At 49.5% G+C, this 21180-nt stretch overlaps 1 protein-coding gene across 1 annotated transcript in view; it reads left to right on the forward strand.

The window, feature by feature from the left end:
* The window catches only part of MAST2 (microtubule associated serine/threonine kinase 2), a 174934-nt gene that overhangs the window by 148636 nt on the left and 5118 nt on the right, over positions 1 to 21180 (forward strand). Inside the window, 16 exon segments of the mRNA XM_032494170.1 lie at positions 617 to 637; positions 2447 to 2525; positions 4711 to 4865; positions 6748 to 6823; positions 7456 to 7665; positions 11956 to 12057; positions 14329 to 14461; positions 15269 to 15330; positions 15590 to 15675; positions 16134 to 16342; positions 17362 to 17500; positions 18783 to 18915; positions 19637 to 19802; positions 20352 to 20453; positions 20704 to 20826; positions 20986 to 21095. Coding sequence (XP_032350061.1) covers positions 617 to 637; positions 2447 to 2525; positions 4711 to 4865; positions 6748 to 6823; positions 7456 to 7665; positions 11956 to 12057; positions 14329 to 14461; positions 15269 to 15330; positions 15590 to 15675; positions 16134 to 16342; positions 17362 to 17500; positions 18783 to 18915; positions 19637 to 19802; positions 20352 to 20453; positions 20704 to 20826; positions 20986 to 21095 — 1906 coding nt within the window.

The raw sequence follows: 21180 nt of genomic DNA on the forward strand, positions 1-21180 counted from the left end.
GGTCGTGTAAGGCCTCTCTGAAGGACTGACTTTTAAGCTGAGACCTGAAGTGTAAGAAGGTGCCTGCCATGTTGGGTGTGAGGACACAGGTGTGTAGACCAGCTCAGGCAGAGGGCATAGCATGTTGCATTGGTGCCCTTGTGTCTGCTTCATTCCCTGGGCTTTAGGAGTAGGACCACCTTGGGGTTTGGGGCCTGGTGTTACCACTGAGATCCACACAGGTCTGTGCTAGGTGGCGTGGAGTTTGAGTCATGTGCATGGAACCTAGAACCCTGTCCCCTTATCGGACGTAGTAGGGAAAGCAGCTAGGTATTGGTGGGGGAAAGGAGGAGAACTTCAACCCTGCCAAACAGGGTACTCAGGAATTGTGTTTCCTATTGCTGGAGTCAGGGTTGAGCTTTATAGCATCACATTAATTTGTAATATCACACAAAAGACAGATTTAATGAAACTCTAAGGATAGACCCATTAGATCCTACAGTCTGACTTCTAACTTCCATACATTCCTAAGCAGAAGGTTTGCCTCTGCCAAACTAGACCAAAATCCAGAGGTCAAACAGATCAGTCTTTCTGGTTCCCTTTGATTCTCACTTTAATGTATGTCTTTTCACTACAGCCATGGCCACAGAGCGGACAGGTAATAGCGGACGTGATGGGGAAGAGGGCTGGGAGACTGCTATGCATGGCCAGACAGTATGGTTTGTGGTTTTGTGCTTGGTGAGAACTGGCTGTGATGAGTCTTCTCTGACTGTGGGTATGAACGTTTGGCCTTTGTATCTAACAAAGAGGTCCTAAGGAGCCCTCTCTACCTGCTGGAACCAAGGCTATGTGCTCTTATGCTCAGAAGCAGGAATTGCTGAGTAGTTCCATGCTTCTGAGTATAGGGACAAGTCACCCTCATTCCCACAACTTTCCTCAGTTGCCCAGTGAGATGACCAGGCAGAGGAAACAAAGCATCCTATAGGAGCATTACTGACTCTAGTAGCCCCCGCTCTTCAGTTTAAGGAAAAATGGCTGTGACACAATTGGTTTCCATCACTATAGAAAGGAGAAGGACTCACCTGCGGAAAAGCCTATTTGACAAGGGTTTGGGGAATGCCTCCCTGAGTTAAACTAGTCCCATCTTTGCTGAACTCTGTTTTCCTGGGATTGACTTGCTTTCTTGTGTAGAGCTCTCAGGCTCTCAGGACCCAGCAAACAGATCAGAGAGACTGTCATGTTTGAGCAGCCTCCTGGGTATCTCTTGCCTCAGAGACTAGGTTCCAGCAGAAGTGGCTGCCTGGGTGGCATGAAGTTTGAGTCATGTGCATGTGGCATGGAACCCCCGGCTGTCCCCTTACGGAACATGGCAGGAAGGGTTGCTTTGTATTGGTGGGGGTGGGGAGGAGTGCGTCAAAAAGAGAAGCCCTGGCAAGATTGACTCCTCTTTTTCCTTCTTCCTCTCCCTGCCTTGCCCGCCACCCCCACCCCCTTTAACTGTGAAGCCTGGAACAATTCACTCAGATCTCTGGGTCTTGATTTTTTCCCTGAAGATTGAGAATTTTGAACTTAATGTCCAAAGGTCTTCCATTGCTAATGATCTGAGGTTCTGTGGGTCCCATGAGAGTATTTTCTTTAATTTCAACCAGAGCAGGCTATATCCCCAAGCTCCACAAGAAAGAACACTTATGTTATAACACATCCCACAGTCCAGGAAAGAATCACTTATTCATGTGACCAGATACATGTTTGACCTTTCTTCTCTGTAGCAAAGCAGATAACTCTGGTATTTTGGATGAGAGCTTTAGGGTGTATCTTCTCACAAGCATCAGGAAGCCTGCCCCAGAGTCTCATGTCCAGCTCCAGCTGTGCCGCCTCACTCCTCTTTCATAAGGTCACTGTCACTCTTCGGCAAACATTCTCAAAGACTGGACTTATGGTTCCTGGTGGATCTGGGTAGCCTTTGACTATTTGCTATCTGTTGATTCCCGCTCAGAATCAGATGGTAGTTCCACTTCTTCCTGGTTATCAATCCAGTAGCCTGGGGAACACCAAAGGGCTCTTCACATGGAGCCTTCAAAAAAGGAAATGGCAGTTCAGTGGCAGTTCTCTCTTTGTGATGATGCCTTTAGCTGGAGTTCTCTGTCATCGCTAAAAGTGAATAAGTTCAGAGTATAAAGATTTTTATTCCAAAACCATAGTATTGTGTAGCAGATGTTCTTATTTGAAGTCATGGACTCCTTTATAGTCAGAGATGTCTTTCTTTGCGTGGAAAGCACACAGCAATAGGCCCCATTTAGGAGAGAGATGTGAAAGTATGTTCTGGACCAAGCAGTTCTGTCTTCAGACAAGGAAGAGCCTACCAGTGAACCAACTGCCCCCCCCAAAAAGCTGATGGGAAGACAGGCAGGTCCTGGGCTCAGGGTGGGGCCCAGTAGAAACTGCCTAACATTCTTGTCTTACGTAGGACTGATGGACGGCGCTGGTCTTTGGCCTCTTTGCCTTCTTCAGGCTATGGAACCAACACTCCCAGCTCTACCGTCTCAGTAAGTAGCCAAACCTGTGTCCATACCTCCCTCACCCTGAGGAAATACTTCCCTACAGGCTATTGCTCCCTGTCCCTACAGTGTTGCAAAATGGTTCTCAACTTTTCCTCCAAAGCTAAACTCAAAGAGGTTGCTTGAGGATGAGGCTGAGTCGGGCAAGGAGCTGGTGGCTTCTTAACAGCTTTGGAAAGAATTAACCAGCATGTTTCTGGGCATCAGTTAGTCCTAGTGGAGTCAGAGGAGGGCCTTGAGGATGGAAATTCTGCTTTGCCAGTGAGGCCGGGCACTGGGCTAAGCATGGCTCCCTTGCTCTCCTATTTTATTTCTAGAACTGCAGCCAAGAGCAGATAACCCATCCCATGTCCCAAAGACCTGGTAGACCTTCCTCCTCCTCTTTCATTTTTTCCCTTTCAAAAAAAGAAGGGAAGGATTTGTGTTATTTGATATTCAAGTTTGATGTATATCAGCAAAACACTTGGGCCTGTCTCTAAAGCTTCCAGTTATGTCTCTTTTAGAGGAGATTTTAGCCTAAAACACAATGGATGTCCTAATATTCACTATGTACAGTTGACCCTAAAATGAGTTTTCCTCATTGAGCAGCTTTTATGAAGCCAGAATGACAGGGATGGCAAACTTTTTCTGTAAAGGGCCAAATAGTACATATTTTAGGCTTTGCAAGCCATGTAAAATCAGGCTGCATTCCCCTGTCTTCCACCTCTCCAGGGCTTCTCAGCTCAGTTTCTCTTTATTCATAAATCCCAAGCAGGTAGAGGAATATCATTTCCTCCCTTGACCTAGATATTACTCTTAAATTAATTCAAAGATCTCACTGGTGTTTTTGGCAGCTCTTAAGCTTCCGGTCTTTCCCTAGTAAATACCCCCTCCCCATAATCTTTTACTCAACAGGTGATTTTTTTTCAGACCCAAGGTAAGAGTCATATATTTTGTGATATGTGTGTATGTTCCTGTTCTGTAAGTTTTAATAGACTCAACACATTGCTCCAGCTTATTTTATTGGAATATCTTAAAATACCAATTTTTCTTCATGTTAGTTGGAGTTGGGTGAGGATACTTTTTTGTAATTTCCACCGAAATCATTTATAAAAATGTGACCAAGGCAGAGCCCTGTGGAAATCTTCCACTAGCTATTTCCAACTTTATGTGTCATAACATTGCATGAGAGGAGAGTGCACTGTTAGTCAAAAAGAATTCTGATTCTTTCTTAGTATTGAGACTTATGAGTGGCAACAGAGTTCTCTCAGTGTGGCACTGCAGCTTTGACTGTAAATGGATTTAGATATTTAAACCCCAGATCCTTCCTCCGTTACTGAACAGAAATTGAGCCTGTGATGTTAGGTCTCCTGCTGCCATAGCCCGTCTTGTCCATCTTGTCCGGGGCAGTGGGAACTCACCGATCCTGGTGCTGGCCGGGCTGCCACAGCGGTGGCCATGGTGGGATGCCAGTGTAGCTCACTCCCTCACACGCTCTCTTTTGATTCCAGTGGGCCCTTGTCTGGAGTCACAGCCACTGGGCCATGTTTAGAATTCTTAATTGTTTTCAGGGCATCTGATCTTTGGGTTCCAGAGCTAACAGTAATTTTCTTCCCTGCTGGATTTTCTTCTTTCACGTGTGCCTGGGCACAGGCTTCACAGCCTCAGCACAGGGGCCCTCTGGGTGACAGCCAAAAGAAAACATTGCTGAGCCACCCCGGGGGCTCTCCCAAGGTTGTAGCAGGGACAGCTTACGGGGATGTCATTTGTAGGATGGGCATACCTAGAACTTTTCCTAATAAGCCAGGAAGCGTCATTTATTAATTATTGCCATTCCAACTAGCCCAGAGCTTCACTGAGGGCAAAGGGTCCGTGCAGAGCGTCTGTGTCTTGCCATGTAAGGAGGCTCCCTAGGTATTAGGCAGCTCTCACACCTCCTGAACGTCTGGGTCTGACCCCCTGCAAGACTTGTGAAGGACAAGATTATCTTGGCTTCGCTGGGACTGAGGGCTCTGAAAGGTGGAGATGAATGGGATGGTGCACAGTGGAGGCTTAAGGGGGAGCGAGGAAGGTGCCTGCTGTGGGCTGGCCAGGTTTGTGCTGACTGGGGAGCCGCTGACCATTTTTAGAACTTCTCCGCTCCTGGACTGCCTCGGAGTGTCTTTAATGCTCTCTTTAACTTTGTCCCCTCTAGTCATCATGCTCCTCGCAGGAAAAGCTGCACCAGTTGCCCTTCCAGCCTACAGCTGATGAGCTGCACTTCCTGACGAAGCATTTCAGCACAGAGAGTGTGCCCGATGAGGAGGGCCGGCAGTCCCCAGCCCTGCGGCCCCGCTCCCGCAGCCTCAGGTGAGGGTGCTCTCTGCGCACAGCCCCGGACCCGTGGAGCTCAGCTTGTCTGCACAGCATGGGAGTCAGCAAACTTACTCCATAAAGGGCAGGGTAGTGAATAATTTAGGCTTCGTAGGCCATACCATCTCTGGCAGCTACTTACTCTGTCCAAAATCATCTGCAGACATTATGTAAACATTATTTATCAAAGCAGGCAGCAGGCCAGATTTGGTCTGTGGGCCAGTTTGCCAACCCCTGGCCTGGCACATGGGCATAGCTTGAATGAGTCAAGCCCAGTGAAGCTCAAGCCCTTTGGCTTCAAGTGCAGCTCAACCTGCCACCCCAGGAGATAGGTGCTGTCAAGTGGTCACGTTTTTTCCCTTTGAAAGTAGTCGGCAGTAGAAATGTACTTTGGACTCCATTCAGTGAAAGGAGAGTGATAGTACCATCCATTCTAATGGCTCCCTGGCTGGAGAACCTGGAGGCCCAGGATATGTGAACTAGGCCAACTAAAAAAGTTGCTGCTGAAGACACTTGTGGATGACTCGGGGACGAAGCCCATTTCAGAAACAGAACTATATGCCCATCTGAATCTGTCTCATTTCCCTGAATCACCTGGGCTCATCAAACCATACAAACCTTAACAGCTGATTTATCTGTGGATTCCATAGAGTAAACCAGCTCTTCTCTTTGGCATTGGGTGGTAAATCTGTGCCAAAATTCCAGGTTAAGGAATAGGTAAAGATTTAAACGAGGATGGCTTTAACAACTGAGCTCAGCTTTCCAGGGTCCCTGGGAAATAATAAGTTGGCTAATATGTTCAGGGTGGGAGCCCAGAGGAACGGTGCCTCCTAGAAAGAAATCCCTCAAGGTAATGTTGGCACTGTTGAGTGTCAGGGAGTGAATGGAGCCAGACAACAAAGACTGGTTCAAGTTCAGACTGATGAAGATAATGACTGGGACTGCAGGTCAAAGGGTCAGACATACACATGAGTGAGAATGGCGCCCAGTGCCTTTGTCTCACATAGAGGAATGCCTAATCTTGGTGCCCTCAGTCCACACAGAAACAGGGGCACCTTTTAGGCCATTTGAGGTTGAGAGGACTACAGTACCTCAGGGAACTCCCTGAAGATTACTCTTGAAATGGTTGGTGATGTGCATTAATGCAGCAGGCAGACCATGGCCCGCTGCAGGGAGAAGGGGCAGAGAGGAACAGTGCGAACTTAGCTCAGCTGGAATCACGTGTCAGGGCACCACCCTGGGCAGGACCCAAACAGCCATTCAGCTGTGCGGCTCAAACTTTGAAATCCGTTAAGAGGATGTAACCACACATGGGCCAAAGGGGAAGATTTAGATGACCCAGGTTTATAATTCACTACAGACTGGACTGGCCTCCTCCATCCCCCAGTTGAGAGCCTAAGTTAGCTTCATTGGCTGTAGCTTGTTTGGAAAAAGTTAGATATACACCGTTTCCCTTCGGTTGTTTATTGGTGGTTTGATATAATTTGATTCCTGGAACGTGCTAGGGTATGCCCAACCCCACTGGCCAAAAACAAAGAAGACCAGAGAGTCCTATTCTGAGGGAGGTGATCCTGGAAGAGCCACCAGTGGCCTCAGGAATGGTCTCCTCCTTTCTAGGCCTTTTCAGGCCCTGGCAGAGGTCTTGGTGAAGGCCAGGCCTCTTACAGGAAGGTAGCCTAGCTCAAGATGGCACCATTTTGAGCAGAACAAGGTGTGGTGGCAGCTTCAGGAACAAGGAGAGCTCTGGAACTTAGCACTCCTTAAGGTGGAAGTGTGTGGCTGCTGCAGACAGCGGGCGGGCAGGGGCTCTGAGATGGGCATCTTTCTCCTCTGTGGTTCCATGGCACTAATGTAACACAATTGTTTCTTTCTTACTTAGTCCTGGACGGTCACCAGTTTCCTTTGACAGTGAAATAATAATGATGAATCATGTATACAAAGAAAGATTCCCCAAGGTAAGGGTCCATTTTAAAGGAGACTAGTAATGCCTCTGAGGTTGCTGCTTGCAGCCATCCCATGTGGGAAGCCAGGAGCTGCACAGGGCGGAGGCGGAGGTGGGGGTGGGGGCAGTGGAGAGGCAATTTAGGAGGGAAGGAGGAGGAGAAGGATACAGCACAGGGGCTTCCAGACTGCTGGAGAAGAGGGGGGCAGCAGAGGACTTTGAGTCTGGGGACTATATTTACAGATCCTCTGTTTCTCCACTCCCCAGAGAAAGGGTATCTGGAGGAATTTGCCAGGCATGCTTGGCAGAGTGAAAAAGCTACACACAGGGAACAGCATAAACAGACAGAGATGTGAGGCCACGTGATGAAGGCCAGGAACAGAACCTCATTGTGCGCAGAGCAGGAGAGTGTGCCCCTTCAGCAGTGGGGAGGTGGACGAGGCTGGGAGAGAGAGGGCCTTGATTATAATGTCTTAACTTGATTGAAGGTGATCTTTCACATCTCCAGTCATCAGGTTCCCCAAATGCAGCATCAGGAAATGAGGATCACGGAGCCCATCCTTAAGCTATTACCAGGCCCTCAGGCTTAGCTCCAGCTGAGCTGGATTAGAGGGGAAGAGTCACTTGTCCTACTTTGATTCACAGGCCACCGCACAAATGGAAGAGCATCTAGCAGAGTTCATTTCCTCCAACACTCCAGACAGTGTGTTGCCCTTGGCAGATGGAACCTTGAGCTTTATCCATCATCAGGTGATTGAGATGGCCCGAGACTGCCTGGATAAATCTCGGAGTGGCCTCATTACCTCACACTACTTCTACGAGCTTCAAGAGAATTTAGAAAAACTTCTGCAAGATGTGAGTGTCTGATGGAACTCCGGTGAATCCTCCACACAGTGGTGGGGTTTGAGTCCCAAGCTAAGAGTAAGGCATTCATGGTGTTCCCAGCCTTCTTAGCCTGCTGGCCACCTCCTTGCTGGGGTGTGGGGCACACCCCATGTGTGGTGCTGGTGGATGTCGGTTTTTCCTCAGGCCCCTGCATTACTGAGAGAAGCCTGATTGGTATCAGAAGAACTCAGTGCTGTGGGTCCTTCTTTTTCTAAGTCCAGTTACTCTGTCTGAGGTGCCAACATTAGTAGTATTCATAAATATATAACTAGAGGAGTTATAACCCAAAGCCAGAAGGTGGCCCCAGTGGCTGTAGTGGGCTCTCTTCTAGTAGAAGCTTGGTGGAAGCAGAACCTTCAGACTGCTTCTCTTCAGCCAAGGGAAAGCAGGCCCAAGGATCGCACTCCGGGCTTATCTGTTTGCTGGTGAGAAGTTCCCTAGTAGGGACTGATGTGCTTGGAGACCTGATCCTCCCCAGTGTGACACATCTCCGGGCAGAGTAATCTAGGGGTGGTCAAGTGCTTCATACCACTTCGTGCTCCAGTGTTGGCTTTCCTCCCGCCTCTCCAATAAAGTGTTCATTTGCCTTCCCACTTGGATCACAGTTGCCCATATCACACCACTAGCACAGTTTAGGGGAGAGGAGACGTGTTGTCTCCCCCAGGGCTCTGCGTGTCACTAGAGTAGTTCCCAGTCCAGACCCCTGTTGCCTCCAGACTCACGACTTCACACTGGTGTGGGACCAAGTGAGCTGAGAGCCCAGGCTACTGATCAAACAGGGCCTCAGGGTATCAGTCTAGAAATTAGGAGCAGAAAGGTTTTTTTGTTTTCTTATGTTTTTTAATTTAGGAAACAGTTGAATCTAGCAAAGGAATAGCTAAAGGTGACAATGTTTATTGCTGTCAAATATTGGAAGATTTCTCATGTAATAGGTAGCAGCTTGTTCTCTGTCCCCTAAAAGGCATACTAGCCCAGCGGACAAGAGTTACAATGAGAAAGGTTTTGATTTACAGATGAAAAATTACTTCCTTCCTCAAAAATGTTTTTCTCTGATTTCAAAAGTAATACTTAAATTCAAACATTGTAGAAGTATGAGTTTAAAAAGCTAAAGTCCTATGAAAATCACTGACAGCTGTTTGCCTCTGTTCAAGAATAACTTTCTTAACAGTTCAACAATGGATAGGAGTCAAGGATTGAGGCAGGTGAAGGATCAACCAGAGTGACTTTCAGCAGTGCTTGCATTTCTCAGATTGATGAAATACTGAAATCAGAGCCTTGCCCAAAACCTTCAGGATTTTCCCAGAGGCATTGCCTAGGTAGGGTACTTGGCACAGCAGGAAGAGTACTGAGCATGAAGCCAGTGCATTCCTCTGTTGCCTAATTTCCTTGGCCCTGGGAATGCAGAAAAAAAGGTCAGTGCAGGTTCTGACTCAAGGAACTTGCTATTGACTCCTGAAGTTACAGACCCATCAACACGTATTAAAGTAAAAATAACAGCTATCGTTGAAGTGTGCCATGTGCCAGACCCCACACTGAGCACTCTGTATGAATGATCTCACTTCTGTTTATTACAGAAGTGTAATTGATGAGCACTAAATAGAGGTCAGTTCTGAGCACAGAGGAGGATGTGCTGACTCTGCATGGAGAGTTCAGGGAAAGTTGTCTTGACGAGTAGGAGGAGTTCACTAGACCTAGGGAGCAATGTGAGCAACCTCTCAGCGGTGCAGAGGAACTTGGTACATTCCAGGAATTGCAGGTGAATTAGTGTGTCATGACTAGAGTGAAGAATGGCTGCAGGGAAACATTGGTAGGTGAATTTGAAGAGTTAGACCTGGGGTGGGGCTCAGGACTCAAAGGCTGAGGGCCTTGTGAGGAGGTTAGATTTTATCATGAAGGCAATAGGGAATTATTGAATGGTTTTAAATTTTAAAATGGTGTAAGATTTACATTTAAAATAATAAACATCAATTATAGAGCACTTAATACGTGCTAGACACTGTGTTATCTCATTATCTAATTTAATCTTTACAACAACACTGTTAGGAAGGTATGGTTATTTTACTCTATAAATAAACAGATGATGAAACCAAACCTTAAAGGGGCTAAGTTAGTCCAAGGTAACTCATTTCTTGAGTAGCAGAGCTAGAACCCATACCCAGGTTTCTTATTCAAGAGCCTAACATACACTTTCAAACGCTTAATCAACAAACACTGACGCCTGCTATGTGAGAGGCACCTACACTAGGTGTAGTACGTGAGGGAAGAGAAAAGGAAAGACATAGCCTTACAAGGCCCTACAGTGTAGCTGTAGAGACAGACAGTTATAAAACGACATGCTGGGACCATGTGCTGTGAGCAAATAGCCAGGAGAACGTAGACAAGGGAGCCCTTTTTTCTTGTTCTTCGTATGTGTGTGTGTGTGTCTGTGTGTGTGTGTGGTGTGTGTTGGGGACAGGGGACTTAGACGGGCTTCACAGAGTTGATATTCGGGCTAAGTTTTAAAAGAATAAACAAGATTACACCAAGTGCCCAGCCCCTCTCCATTTGACAACCAATTTTTTTAAATGATCCTCATTTGCTACTTTTCTTTCCTTACAACCTATTCACTAATCAGTCTTCTGCCTTCTACTTTCCCTTCCCATTATTGCACTAAAACTGTTTCAGGCCAAAGTTGCCAAATCCTCTGACTTCTTTCAGTCCTCATCTTTCTTCACCTCTTATCAGAGGTTTACACAGTGAGTACCTCTCCTTGACCTGTTTTCTCCGGTTGTCATGGCACTTCTCTCCAGCCTTGCCGTCTTGCTGACCCTTCACAAATTCCTTTTCGTAAATGCTGGTGTTCCCCAGGGCACCCTCCTGAGCATCCGTGCCCCTTTTTCTCCTTTCTTCATGGTCTCTGATCAGCCTCATGAGGTCCCGTGTCTTCAGTTGTCATCCATCCACTAAGGGTCCCGCCTGTGGCTGCTTCCCCTCCACCTCCTGCCCTGTTCTCCTGAGTTCAGTGCCCCCAGCTGTTTACTGGACTCCTTCTCCACTTCCCACCTTGGTTAGTATTCCTTGTTGCAAGTAGTAAAGAGCCAACTCAGAGCAGTTTAAGCAGGAAAGTGAAACTAACTATAAAAATTGAAAAGATGGGTCTTAGAGAATTGAAGACAGAAATGCAACCAGGCTTTAAGAAGGGACCAGAGCTAGAAAGCCCAGGAAGGCCCAGGAAGCCTTCGCCTGCCTTCTCTGATCGGTGTTTTCCTCTGTGCTTCTTTTGTCTCTTTGGTAGACCATCCTTTTCACCCAAGGATGGCTTATACAGTCCTGTCACATTGATATTAACAGTTGTCTTTCAATCCATTTTTAAGTTCCTAGGAAAATAATCCACTCTGGTCAGCTATTGGAGGTGGGAGGGTAAGTTCAGCCACACAATACAAATGTGGCTCCAGAAGTCAAGAGCAGTTTCTATAAAAAAGAGAAAGACTGTTGGGCTGAGCAGATACCTGAGAAAGTATCTAGCAGAGGTACCTCAAACTCTGTGAGTCCAAAATGGAACTTACCTTTTTCACCTACCTGCTTTTTCTTTAAAACCAAAGGGAATATGTTCTCTGCCTATCCTCACCTCAACTGCTTATCTTCTTAATTTCCTATTTCATTTATGGCTTAAATGAAATTTCCCTAAAATTGTAGTTGCACTTATCCTTCTCCTCCTGCCTCTTTCACCCCTCAGGGCTACCCTGAAATGGCCCCGTCTGTTCACTTCTCTCCATTCTTACTGCCTTGATTTATGCCTTTCCCATCTGCACTGTTGCAGTAGCTTGTTCGTGGGTTTTCCTGCTTTTAGGCTTGCCCTCTCTAGTGCTCCATCCACACTGCAGCTGGAGTGATCTTTCCGAATCCCTTCTGGTCGCATCAGTCTCCTTGCTTTGAGGTCTTTCTGTCCCTTGCAGTCTGTTTGTGGTGGAAAGTGACGTCCATGAAGGCTCCACTGAGAGCCACGCATTGAGCTGGGGCCCGGAGGGTAAGTGTGGCCTGCTGGATGGAGGAGCAGGTGAAGCTGTGCCTCTGTGTGACGTCTCGTGGTGTCAGGTAGTGTTCTAAAGGGGAGCAGCCTCCTCCCTCGCACAGCCACTGGCCCTCTCCAAAGTCTTCGCTTTGTAGAGCTCTCTGTGCTTCCAGTGTCTGTCCTTAGAGTCAGCTCTGCCCAGCTCGGTCCTGCTTCTCTCAGCCACACTGGGCCGTGGATGGCTTAAGCAGCCTTTGTCTTCTCTACAGGCTCACGAGCGCTCAGAGAGTTCAGAAGTGGCTTTTGTGATGCAGCTGGTGAAAAAGCTGATGATTGTCATTGCCCGCCCAGCACGCCTCCTGGAGTGCCTGGTGAGTGGGCTCTGCTGAAGATTGGTGGGGGTGCTGAAGGCCAGGGAGCGGGGGGGGGGGGGGGGGGGGGGGGTTTCTGGAGGAAGTACTCTGCCACAGCCAAACGGCCATTTCTGCTGCTGAAGTCCTTATTTAAATATGACACGCAACACCAGGAGACCAAGGAGGCCCTGGGAGGAAAAGTGGGTGCCCCTGAGGCGGGTGTCAGGGACCAGAATTAGTCTGCCCACGCCTGCACTGGGCAGGCCCCAGGCCAGTGAGGGCCCTGCGTGTTAGGAGCACAGGCCGGTTTCATTCGCACAGGTTGAGTCCTCTCTTCAGTTGATCATTCAGCGACACTGTACTGAGTACCTACTTCATGCTGGACACTGAGACCCAGATGTGAACAAAGCAGGGGCCCGATGCCACCTCTGTAGCAGAGTTAGGTTTTTGTCTTTTAGTGCTGTAGGTGTAAGGCATGGAAACGTGTAAATAATAATTACAATATTGCAAGAAGTGTTGCAGCTGAGGAAAGTACAAGGTGCAACAGGGACGTGGTGAAGGAGGTGCTCCAGTCTCCTCAGGGCGGACGTTCCGTGCCCTGGGGAACGTGAAGCTGATTCAGTGATTTGAAGGATGACTATGAGTTTGCCAGGGGAGGGCCATGAGAAACGGCGTTTGATAGAGTACTGGGGCTGTTTGAGGAGTTAGGAAGGGATAAACCCCGGGTGTAGGGGTAGGCCATGCGAGATCGTGGGGAGTGCTGGGCCCTTGTCTCAGGAGTTTGCATGTATCTTTGGCCACTTGTAGCCGACAGAAAGTTTAGGTGAGAATGTGACATGGTCAGATTTACCTTTTTTAAACTAACTTTATTAAGGTATAATTTACATATAATAAAATATACCCCTTTTGAGTATACAGTTCCATGAGTTTTAACAAATAGACACCTGTATAATCACCACACAGTGGAGATGGAAAACGTTTTCTTACCTCAAAAAGTTCCCTTGAGTGCCTTTTCAGTCAGTCCCTTTCCCCTTCCCACCTTGCCTCCCACTCCCGGGCAACCACGTATCTGCTCTTTCACAATGGATAAGTTTGCCTTTTGTACAGTTTCATATAAATTAAATCACATAGTATGTTCTGACTTCTTTCACTCAGCATAATTTTCTTGAGGTTCATGTAATTCATGTTATTATTATGTTATTGCATGTGTCTAATTTGTTCCTGTTTCTTTCTGAGTAGTAAATACTCCATCAGATTTAGTCCTAAAGAAGATACTCTGGCTGCAGCCTGCATAGTGAATTGGAAAAGAAGGCAGGGTGAGCCAGGAAATCAGTGCAGAGGCGCTTAACATGACCCCCGTGAGAGAGACGAGCGCCCCAAGCTAGGACAGTGATGGGAGAGCAGAGAAGAGGAGGTGGGTAGCGGGGCTATGAGGTAGACATTCTGACTAGGCAGAGACTGAGAGACAAGAAGAAGAAGGTAAAAGGACTTCCAGTCTGGCTTAGATTTATCCAAATAGACATTGGTAGAGTTCTCCAAAACAGTGAGACCAGAGGTGAAGAACGCAGAGGAGGCTGGGGTTGTGCTGAGCAGGGTCCTCTCCCACAAGACGTGAAGTCTGTTGTTCAGTAGGGGCTTGGAGTCAGGCCTGGGTTTGAGTGCTCGTTTTCCTTCCTACCTCTGTGGCCATGGACAGGTCCATGCATCTGTGAGCCTTGATTTCCTCACCAGGGATCACAGGTATTATCAGGGTTCAGCCCAGAGTGTGTCACTTAGTAGACACTCAGTAAGTGGGTCCCTCATTATTACCTGCTCCAGCGGACAAGGACTTCTGTGCCGTGTTCACATGGCTCTCCAGCCCCAGCACACAGCAGATATCTGAAGGCGTGTGTGTACCGCCAGGGCTGTGAAACGTGATTGAGGTTGCGCCAGGACTGCCCCTCTGTGCTGGGTGCGGGGACATACCTGACGGTACCATGTCTGTCTGGCGGAAGGTTTTGGACCAGGTGAATAGGCTGAGCTCTCTTGAAACCAAAAGCTCTGGCTCTTATTGCTATAAAGACAGCAGATGCTTGGGATGTCCGGTCTGGAAGTGACCTGTGAGGCAGCTTTGTCCCCATTCTCCTGATCCCTGTATCATGATGTTTCTTAGGATTCAGGGGTAGGGGTGTCCATCACAAAGAGGAAGTTGTCTTGTTCATCGCACTCTGGGTATATGCTGTAAAACCAGAGATGCCAGCAGCCTTTGCTTATAGCTCTCACCACTGACTACCTCTCTCCCTGGTACAGGAGTTTGACCCTGAAGAGTTCTACCACCTGTTAGAAGCAGCTGAGGGCCACGCCAAAGAGGGACAAGGGATTAAATGTGACATTCCCCGCTACATCGTTAGCCAACTGGGCCTCACACGGGATCCACTAGAGGGTGAGCATGCGGCCTGGTGCTGCAAAGAGGCCCCACAGCCTACAAGCCCTAACAGCAGGGACGCCACTTGGAGAAGAGGCTTAGTTGGGCATGGATACAACACAGCATCGGGAGCCTGTGGGTTATGGTGGAACTCTGTGTTCTCTGTCACAAAACCGCCGCTCCTTAGATAACCCAAACTGGATTGCCTTGGGCCCAGTTCAGGTTGGATTTAGAGCCTAAGGTCAAAAGAGATCAACACAAAGGACCACAATCGCATTTTCAAAAATGGTCCCCTCCTCTGCATGCTTGCTTCTCCTGCTGCCGCCTTACAAGTCTTCCTGTGTCTTTGGGGTGGTCCCTGTTCAGGGCTTTAGAAGATCTCTCCATTCTTTGGGGCTTCACACTGAGCCCCTCATGAGTGGTGGGCTTCCAAGTCCCTAGTCTCTAGCGTCCCACTCCTGCCTTTCCTGCTTCCTGACGCCATCTGGCAAAGCAGTGTCTTGGCCTGCAGGGTGGGGACCAATAGCCCAGCTTTAGGCCCTATTTTCCATTGTCCCAAGTTTGAGAGAAGCTTTATAGAATTTGCCAGACCTTCTGAATGGCACTGGACTTCTAGAAATAGAAGTGGCAATATTACTTGGCAAATAAGCCCAAAAGCTGTGCCTGCACCAAGGCTAGAGCTGCAGGACTGGGTTTGCCTCCCAGACTGATGCGGAAAGCATTAGTGCCTACCTTACACACACCTGTCATGTGATATGAGTGGACTGCTGAGATGTCTGACATTGCCACGCTCGCTTTTCTCTTGTGTCCTTGCTTTGTTTCTAGAAATGGCCCAGTTAAGCAGCTATGACAGTCCTGACACACCGGAGACAGATGATTCAGTTGAGGTAAGATCCTGAGCTCCTGCCCAAGTCCTGGGCCTGGGCCCTATGAGGCAGAGGGCTGTGAGGCCTGTGTGTGTCTGAAGGAGGGATGGGGGAGTGGGTGGCTGCATACACTGTCTGAGAACTCATTCAGCTGCTGGGGAAGAATGAGCAGGAGGCTGCGGCAGGGCGAAGAGCTGAGCGGATGCTGGGGTCATATCTTCCCTAAGCACGTGGGCTCTGAGAAGCATTCCTGCCTCCTGCCTTTTCCCGTGTCTCCTAGGGCCGTGGGGCTTCTCTGACATCTAAGAAGACACCCTCTGAAGAGGACTTCGAAACCATTAAGCTCATCAGCAATGGCGCTTATGGGTAAAGGCAGGGTCCAGGGTGTGGCCAAGACTAGAGCCAAGTCAGCCTTTGGGCTCTTCCTTCTAGAAATGTCTGATGCCCGATCCTCCAGGCTGCAGATGCCTCAGGGTGGACCCTCTCCCTCCCCAAAGCCTCCTAGAGAGGCAAGAGTTGAGTTCCCTCTGACGTGTGAGCACAGCTCTTTCCCAGACAGGGTCCCTCTCCTCTTGGTGGCACTCCTCCTCTCGCTGAGCTCTGAGGAAGGGCTGAGCTGTGTCCTCAGGACTTGTATATCAGAAAATTGAAGAGCTCTCTGGGCAGGGGGCTCAGATCCCTCTCGTTGACAAGTACCCCCTGCTCCTTTGTTCTGTGCGTTTATAAGGTGTGAGAAGAGGCAGTTTGACCATCCAGGCTCAGGATGGTAGAGACCACTCAGGCACTGAGGGCCGTGGTGGGGCGGGATGGGCTGTGTTTTCCAGGGCTGTATTCCTGGTGCGGCACAAGTCCACCCGGCAGCGCTTTGCCATGAAAAAGATCAACAAGCAGAACCTGATCCTGCGGAACCAGATCCAGCAGGCCTTCGTGGAGCGAGACATACTGACTTTTGCTGAGAACCCCTTTGTGGTCAGCATGTTCTGCTCCTTTGAGACCAAGCGCCACCTGTGCATGGTGATGGAGTATGTCGAAGGTACCAGGGGAAACGTGGCCTACCATGGAGGCCAAGGCCCAGTCTGAGCAGAGGCCTACAGCTTTGTATAGGGGTGAAGTTTCAGGGCCCAGCTTCCCAATCTGTCTTTGTCATTGGTTTCTGCCTTAGGATCTCAGAGACCACTTGGCTGCAGTGGGCACAGGCCTCCCTGCCCCTCCTATGATAAGGCTTCTGGAGCAGGAGCTGCCATGAGGCTGCCCCTGTCAGGTGCAATGAGAGAGGCACTCTGGGACAGGGTGCATCAGTCCCACAGCTGTAATTCCTGTACCCCAAAGCCTGCATAGCTTCCACTGCTGGTGCCAGGCAGAAACAAAGGAGGTGGCAGAGCCACCAAAGCCAAGGGATGGATGCTGAGAGGATTGCATTTTAGGCCCTCAGAAGAAAGAAAAGCCATTGCCCTGGCTGATGGCTTTTGAAGGAGACAGCCCTTAGGACCACACAAGATGCTCTGGGGATGGAGTAGAAGAGTATCATTGGACACAGCTCTGGAGAGGGCAGCAGCTTTGCCAGTGTCCTTCCCTGTCCCCTTCTCAGCGCTGTGTACAGCTTCCAGGGATATTTTGCCTAAGTCTTGAAGTTGAAGCTGAACAAAACTCCCCTTTAAATTCTTTGGGTATCTGTGGGGAGTATACAATGTTACTTTACTGAAAAACTGAAGAAGAGCCAACAGGAAGGAAATAAATGAACAAATTCTGAAGTCTCAGCCAGATGTGTTTACAATAAGCAGGCTTCCCATCCTAAAATAACAGTCCTATCCCTGTAAGTCAGCTTACAGGCATGGAGGCCTGGGTTCCCTCCCTCTCTGAGAGCCACTGATAGGCCCCCTCCCCTCCTACTTCCCTCCACTCTGTGTGTCCCACCCAGCAGCAGCAGCAAAGGGGCTTGGATCACAGTCTGTAGAACCAGGGTATCCTGGGAGGCTGTCTCCCCTGGGCCCCTTAGAGCATCTACAGCAGGGCTCTGGGTCCTTCCTTCATGGTGGCCTGGGCTTGTTGCAGGAGGGGACTGTGCCACTCTGCTGAAGAACATCGGGGCCCTGCCTGTGGACATGGTGCGCCTGTACTTTGCAGAAACCGTGCTCGCCCTGGAGTACTTACACAACTATGGCATCGTGCACCGTGACCTCAAGCCTGACAAGTAGGCCTACTCTCTGGTCCCTTGTCCAAGGTCTCCCTCCTAGGTCTCTAGATGAATGAAGCCAGACACAGCATGTTTGAATCTATCCCAGAATGGCTGCTAGGAAACAGTGCTCATGTGGGTGTCCATCTAGGCTTGGTCCTCTAGCCCCTGACCACCCCAAATGCGAAGAACGTTGCCAGCAAGGTCTGGCAGGGGCATCGTAAGGCTTGCACCGGAACACAGTCAGAATGGAGACAAGAGGGATAGTCTCAGGAAGTGGAAAGGAAACGATAAGGTTGGGCTGGGGAAGCAGGAATCTGGGATAACTTCCAGATTTCCAGCTTGGGGCTGGTGGTGATAAGCCTCTGAAATGGAACGCGGCTTTGGTATTAGACAGACCTGAGTTCTGAGGACCACTCGTTAACTCTGTGAGCTCGGGTCTGTTAAGTAAACCTCTCCGAGCCTGTGTTCCTCCTCTTGGCGATAATACCTACCTTTGTTGTGTTAGTTACTCTGTAAGACCTTTCATGAGCCAGAGTATTTTTATAAATAATCAGTAAGGCACTTCTCACAGAGCTCAGTAGGTAACAGAAATCACTGCTTTTCACTGAGAAGAGGACCAGTTAGGAGGCATGACCCTGTTCTGGACAGATTGAGTTCATGGGGCCTGTAAGACATCTGGCAGTTAGTAGGCGTGGAGCTCCTAAAAGACGTCAGAGCCAGAGATACTGGTTTGGGAATCACAGAATAAAGGCAGGGTGAAACCTTCAGCACAAAAATGAAGTGGCTGAGGCAGAGTATGTGAAAAGGAGGAGACCTTCTCCATGAGAACTCATTTCTAGTTTCTCCCAGCCAAGCCTCCCAAGACCAACCGTGAACATGGAATAAGATTGCTGTGCCCTTTCCCCTCTCCCTGAGTTGGGGTGTTGTGAGCCACCCGGGTGAGGAGAGGGGACTGGGAGTGGCTGGAGCCTTGGGATGAGGCTGATTGCTCTGTGGAAGAAAGTCTGTCCTCAGCCAGCTGACACCTGCCCCCCCCCATGCAGAACACAGTTGAGGGCAATAAACAAACATGAATGGGGGGTGGGCAAAAGGCAGGTTAGTTGCTTGTGCAGAATGCAGTACTCACACAGCCAGAGCTATTATTCCTTCATAGCTGCCTTTCTCCCTAATGAAGCTACCCAGTCTCTGTCCCACCCTGTAGATAGATGCCTGAGTGGAAAAATTGGGCATATACTAAAATCAGCACATTTGGAAAACCAGGAAATAACTCCATACTTTTGTTTCTCTGTTTTTCCAGCCTGCTGATTACATCCATGGGGCACATCAAGCTCACTGACTTTGGCCTTTCTAAAATTGGCCTCATGAGTCTGACTACAAACTTATATGAGGGCCACATTGAAAAGGATGCTCGGGAGTTCCTGGACAAGCAGGTAAGAAGGATGGTTGAGACCTTGGGGGTTGAATTCCAGGCCTCAGAATAAGGACTAGGGGCCACATGCTTACCTTGCAGCTAGATGTTAAGACTGGGAGTGCCTGTCTTTTCCACCTTTTGGTTCCAGGCAAAAGAGACACTGAGATAGGCAGCACATTTGCAAAGTAGGGTGGACCATGAGAATCACATGACCATAAAATCCAAAATCATCTGCCTCCTCAGGGTTTGGAGAAAATAGGTCATATAACTGTCGGCTCTCCCAGTGCCTCCTGTCTTTGGAACACAGCCCCAAGTTTCCACTGGACTGCGGCCCAGCTTCCTGAGAGTAGCCTCTGGACATTCCCCGATTTGCCGTTTCAGATTGTGACAGTTAACAAGTCCTTGCTGTAGTCATGTGACTGTAGGGCTTGTTCTTAAGGAGGCTGGAGGCAGGAGGCCAATAATGGGGACCAGATGCCAGGAGGCATTGAAGGCTCAGAGAGTGGTGGCTCCAGGCTAGAATTAGATGTCTCGGTTAATTAGGAAGTACTTGAAGTCACCCCACCAACAGTTCCAACTCTGGTACCCTGGGGCTCCTGTTGCTCCTGCTCTTTAACCAGAGTGAGCTGAGTCTTCACTCAGAGACTTTTCTACTTCCAAAGTGGGAACAGCCCTACCCCTCCCTCCGCCTTGCCAGTGCGCTGCCTCAGGATACTGAGCCAGCCCACATCTCTGCCCAGGTATGCGGGACCCCGGAGTACATCGCGCCTGAGGTGATCCTGCGTCAGGGCTATGGGAAGCCGGTTGACTGGTGGGCCATGGGCATAATCCTGTATGAGTTCCTCGTGGGTTGCGTCCCTTTCTTTGGAGACACTCCGGAGGAGCTCTTTGGGCAAGTGATCAGTGGTAAGTACCATCCCTCTGGCCCACTGGAGAGACAGAATCTGGATCCACATATGTAATTTGCTCATGCACCCATGAGGCTTATGAGCTCTTCTTCTGAATTCGTGTGTGTGTGTTTGATTTGCTCGCCTCTTAGATGTGTGCACATGTAGTGCTTGTTCTGTCTGTGTTCATGGTCCCGCATGTGTGCATGGGGGGACCTGTGGTGTTTATGTGCATCCCCTGTGTATGTGTGAGTGTGCGTGTGTCTGGAGTATAATGGCAGGTTGAGCTGGATATCAGAGCAGGGGAGGTCACTGCTTTGCAGCACCCAGCCTGGATCAAAGAGCAAGCCATGGTCTAGGGTGTGTGAGGTCCCCCTAAAAGGACAGGAAACTATACCACTTAACGGAGTGGGTCCCAGGCAAGGCTTTCATGGGCTCTGGGCTGGGCCCATTATGCCTCCCCACTCTTACATCGTAGGACCCTCTTCTCCATCTTCCCACTCTGCCCACAACTTCTGAGACCCTTCCTTCACCTACTCCTTTCCTCGTTGCCCCAATGACTCTTCAGATGAGATTGTATGGCCCGAGGGAGATGATGCCCTGCCTCCGGACGCTCAGGACCTCACGTCTAAACTGCTCCACCAGAACCCTCTGGAGAGACTGGGTACAGGTAGGACAGGCCCCACTCACCTTTCTCACCACTTAGAAGAGGGAGGAGGAGGGCTGAGTCCATATAACCTCCCGGTGTGACAGTGCCTCTGGATCCTGAAACTCGGCCCTGCTCCCTGGGCAGAAGAGGAAGATACTGGAGCTGAGACCCCCAGGCCCAGCCCTCGAGGCCTAGTTTCTCACTGGGCGTGCTGGCCTGGACTCCTTGTAGCTCATCCCACCCCCCTTTCCCACACCGTCCCTGTCCACAGGCAGTGCCTGTGAGGTGAAGCAGCACCCATTCTTTACTGGTCTGGACTGGACAGGACTTCTTCGCCAGAAGGCCGAATTTATTCCTCAGCTGGAGTCGGAGGATGATACCAGCTACTTTGACAGTAAGGCCAGTGGTGGGACGGGGAGGAGCCCATAAATACCTGTGCACCCCGCACTTGGTATCGGGAACAACTTCTCCAGGCCCTTCTGAGGTCTGGTAGGGGCAAAGGAGGCCACCACCAGGGCCTCTGAAAAGGGACTGTCCTGTATGTCTGACCCAGCCCGCTCAGAGCGATACCACCATGTGGACTCGGAGGACGAGGAGGAAGTGAGTGAGGATGGCTGCCTTGAGATCCGCCAGTTTTCTTCCTGCTCCCCAAGGTTCAGCAAGGTGAGACTGAGGCAGGCCCCGCTGGAGAGCTGGGAGAAGAGGAACTGTTGAGGGATGTGCTGGGGGCACGCCTGCGGAGGAAGTG

This window comes from Camelus ferus, chromosome 13 (genome assembly GCF_009834535.1).
Source record: "Camelus ferus isolate YT-003-E chromosome 13, BCGSAC_Cfer_1.0, whole genome shotgun sequence".
Classification (NCBI taxonomy): domain Eukaryota; kingdom Metazoa; phylum Chordata; class Mammalia; order Artiodactyla; family Camelidae; genus Camelus; species Camelus ferus.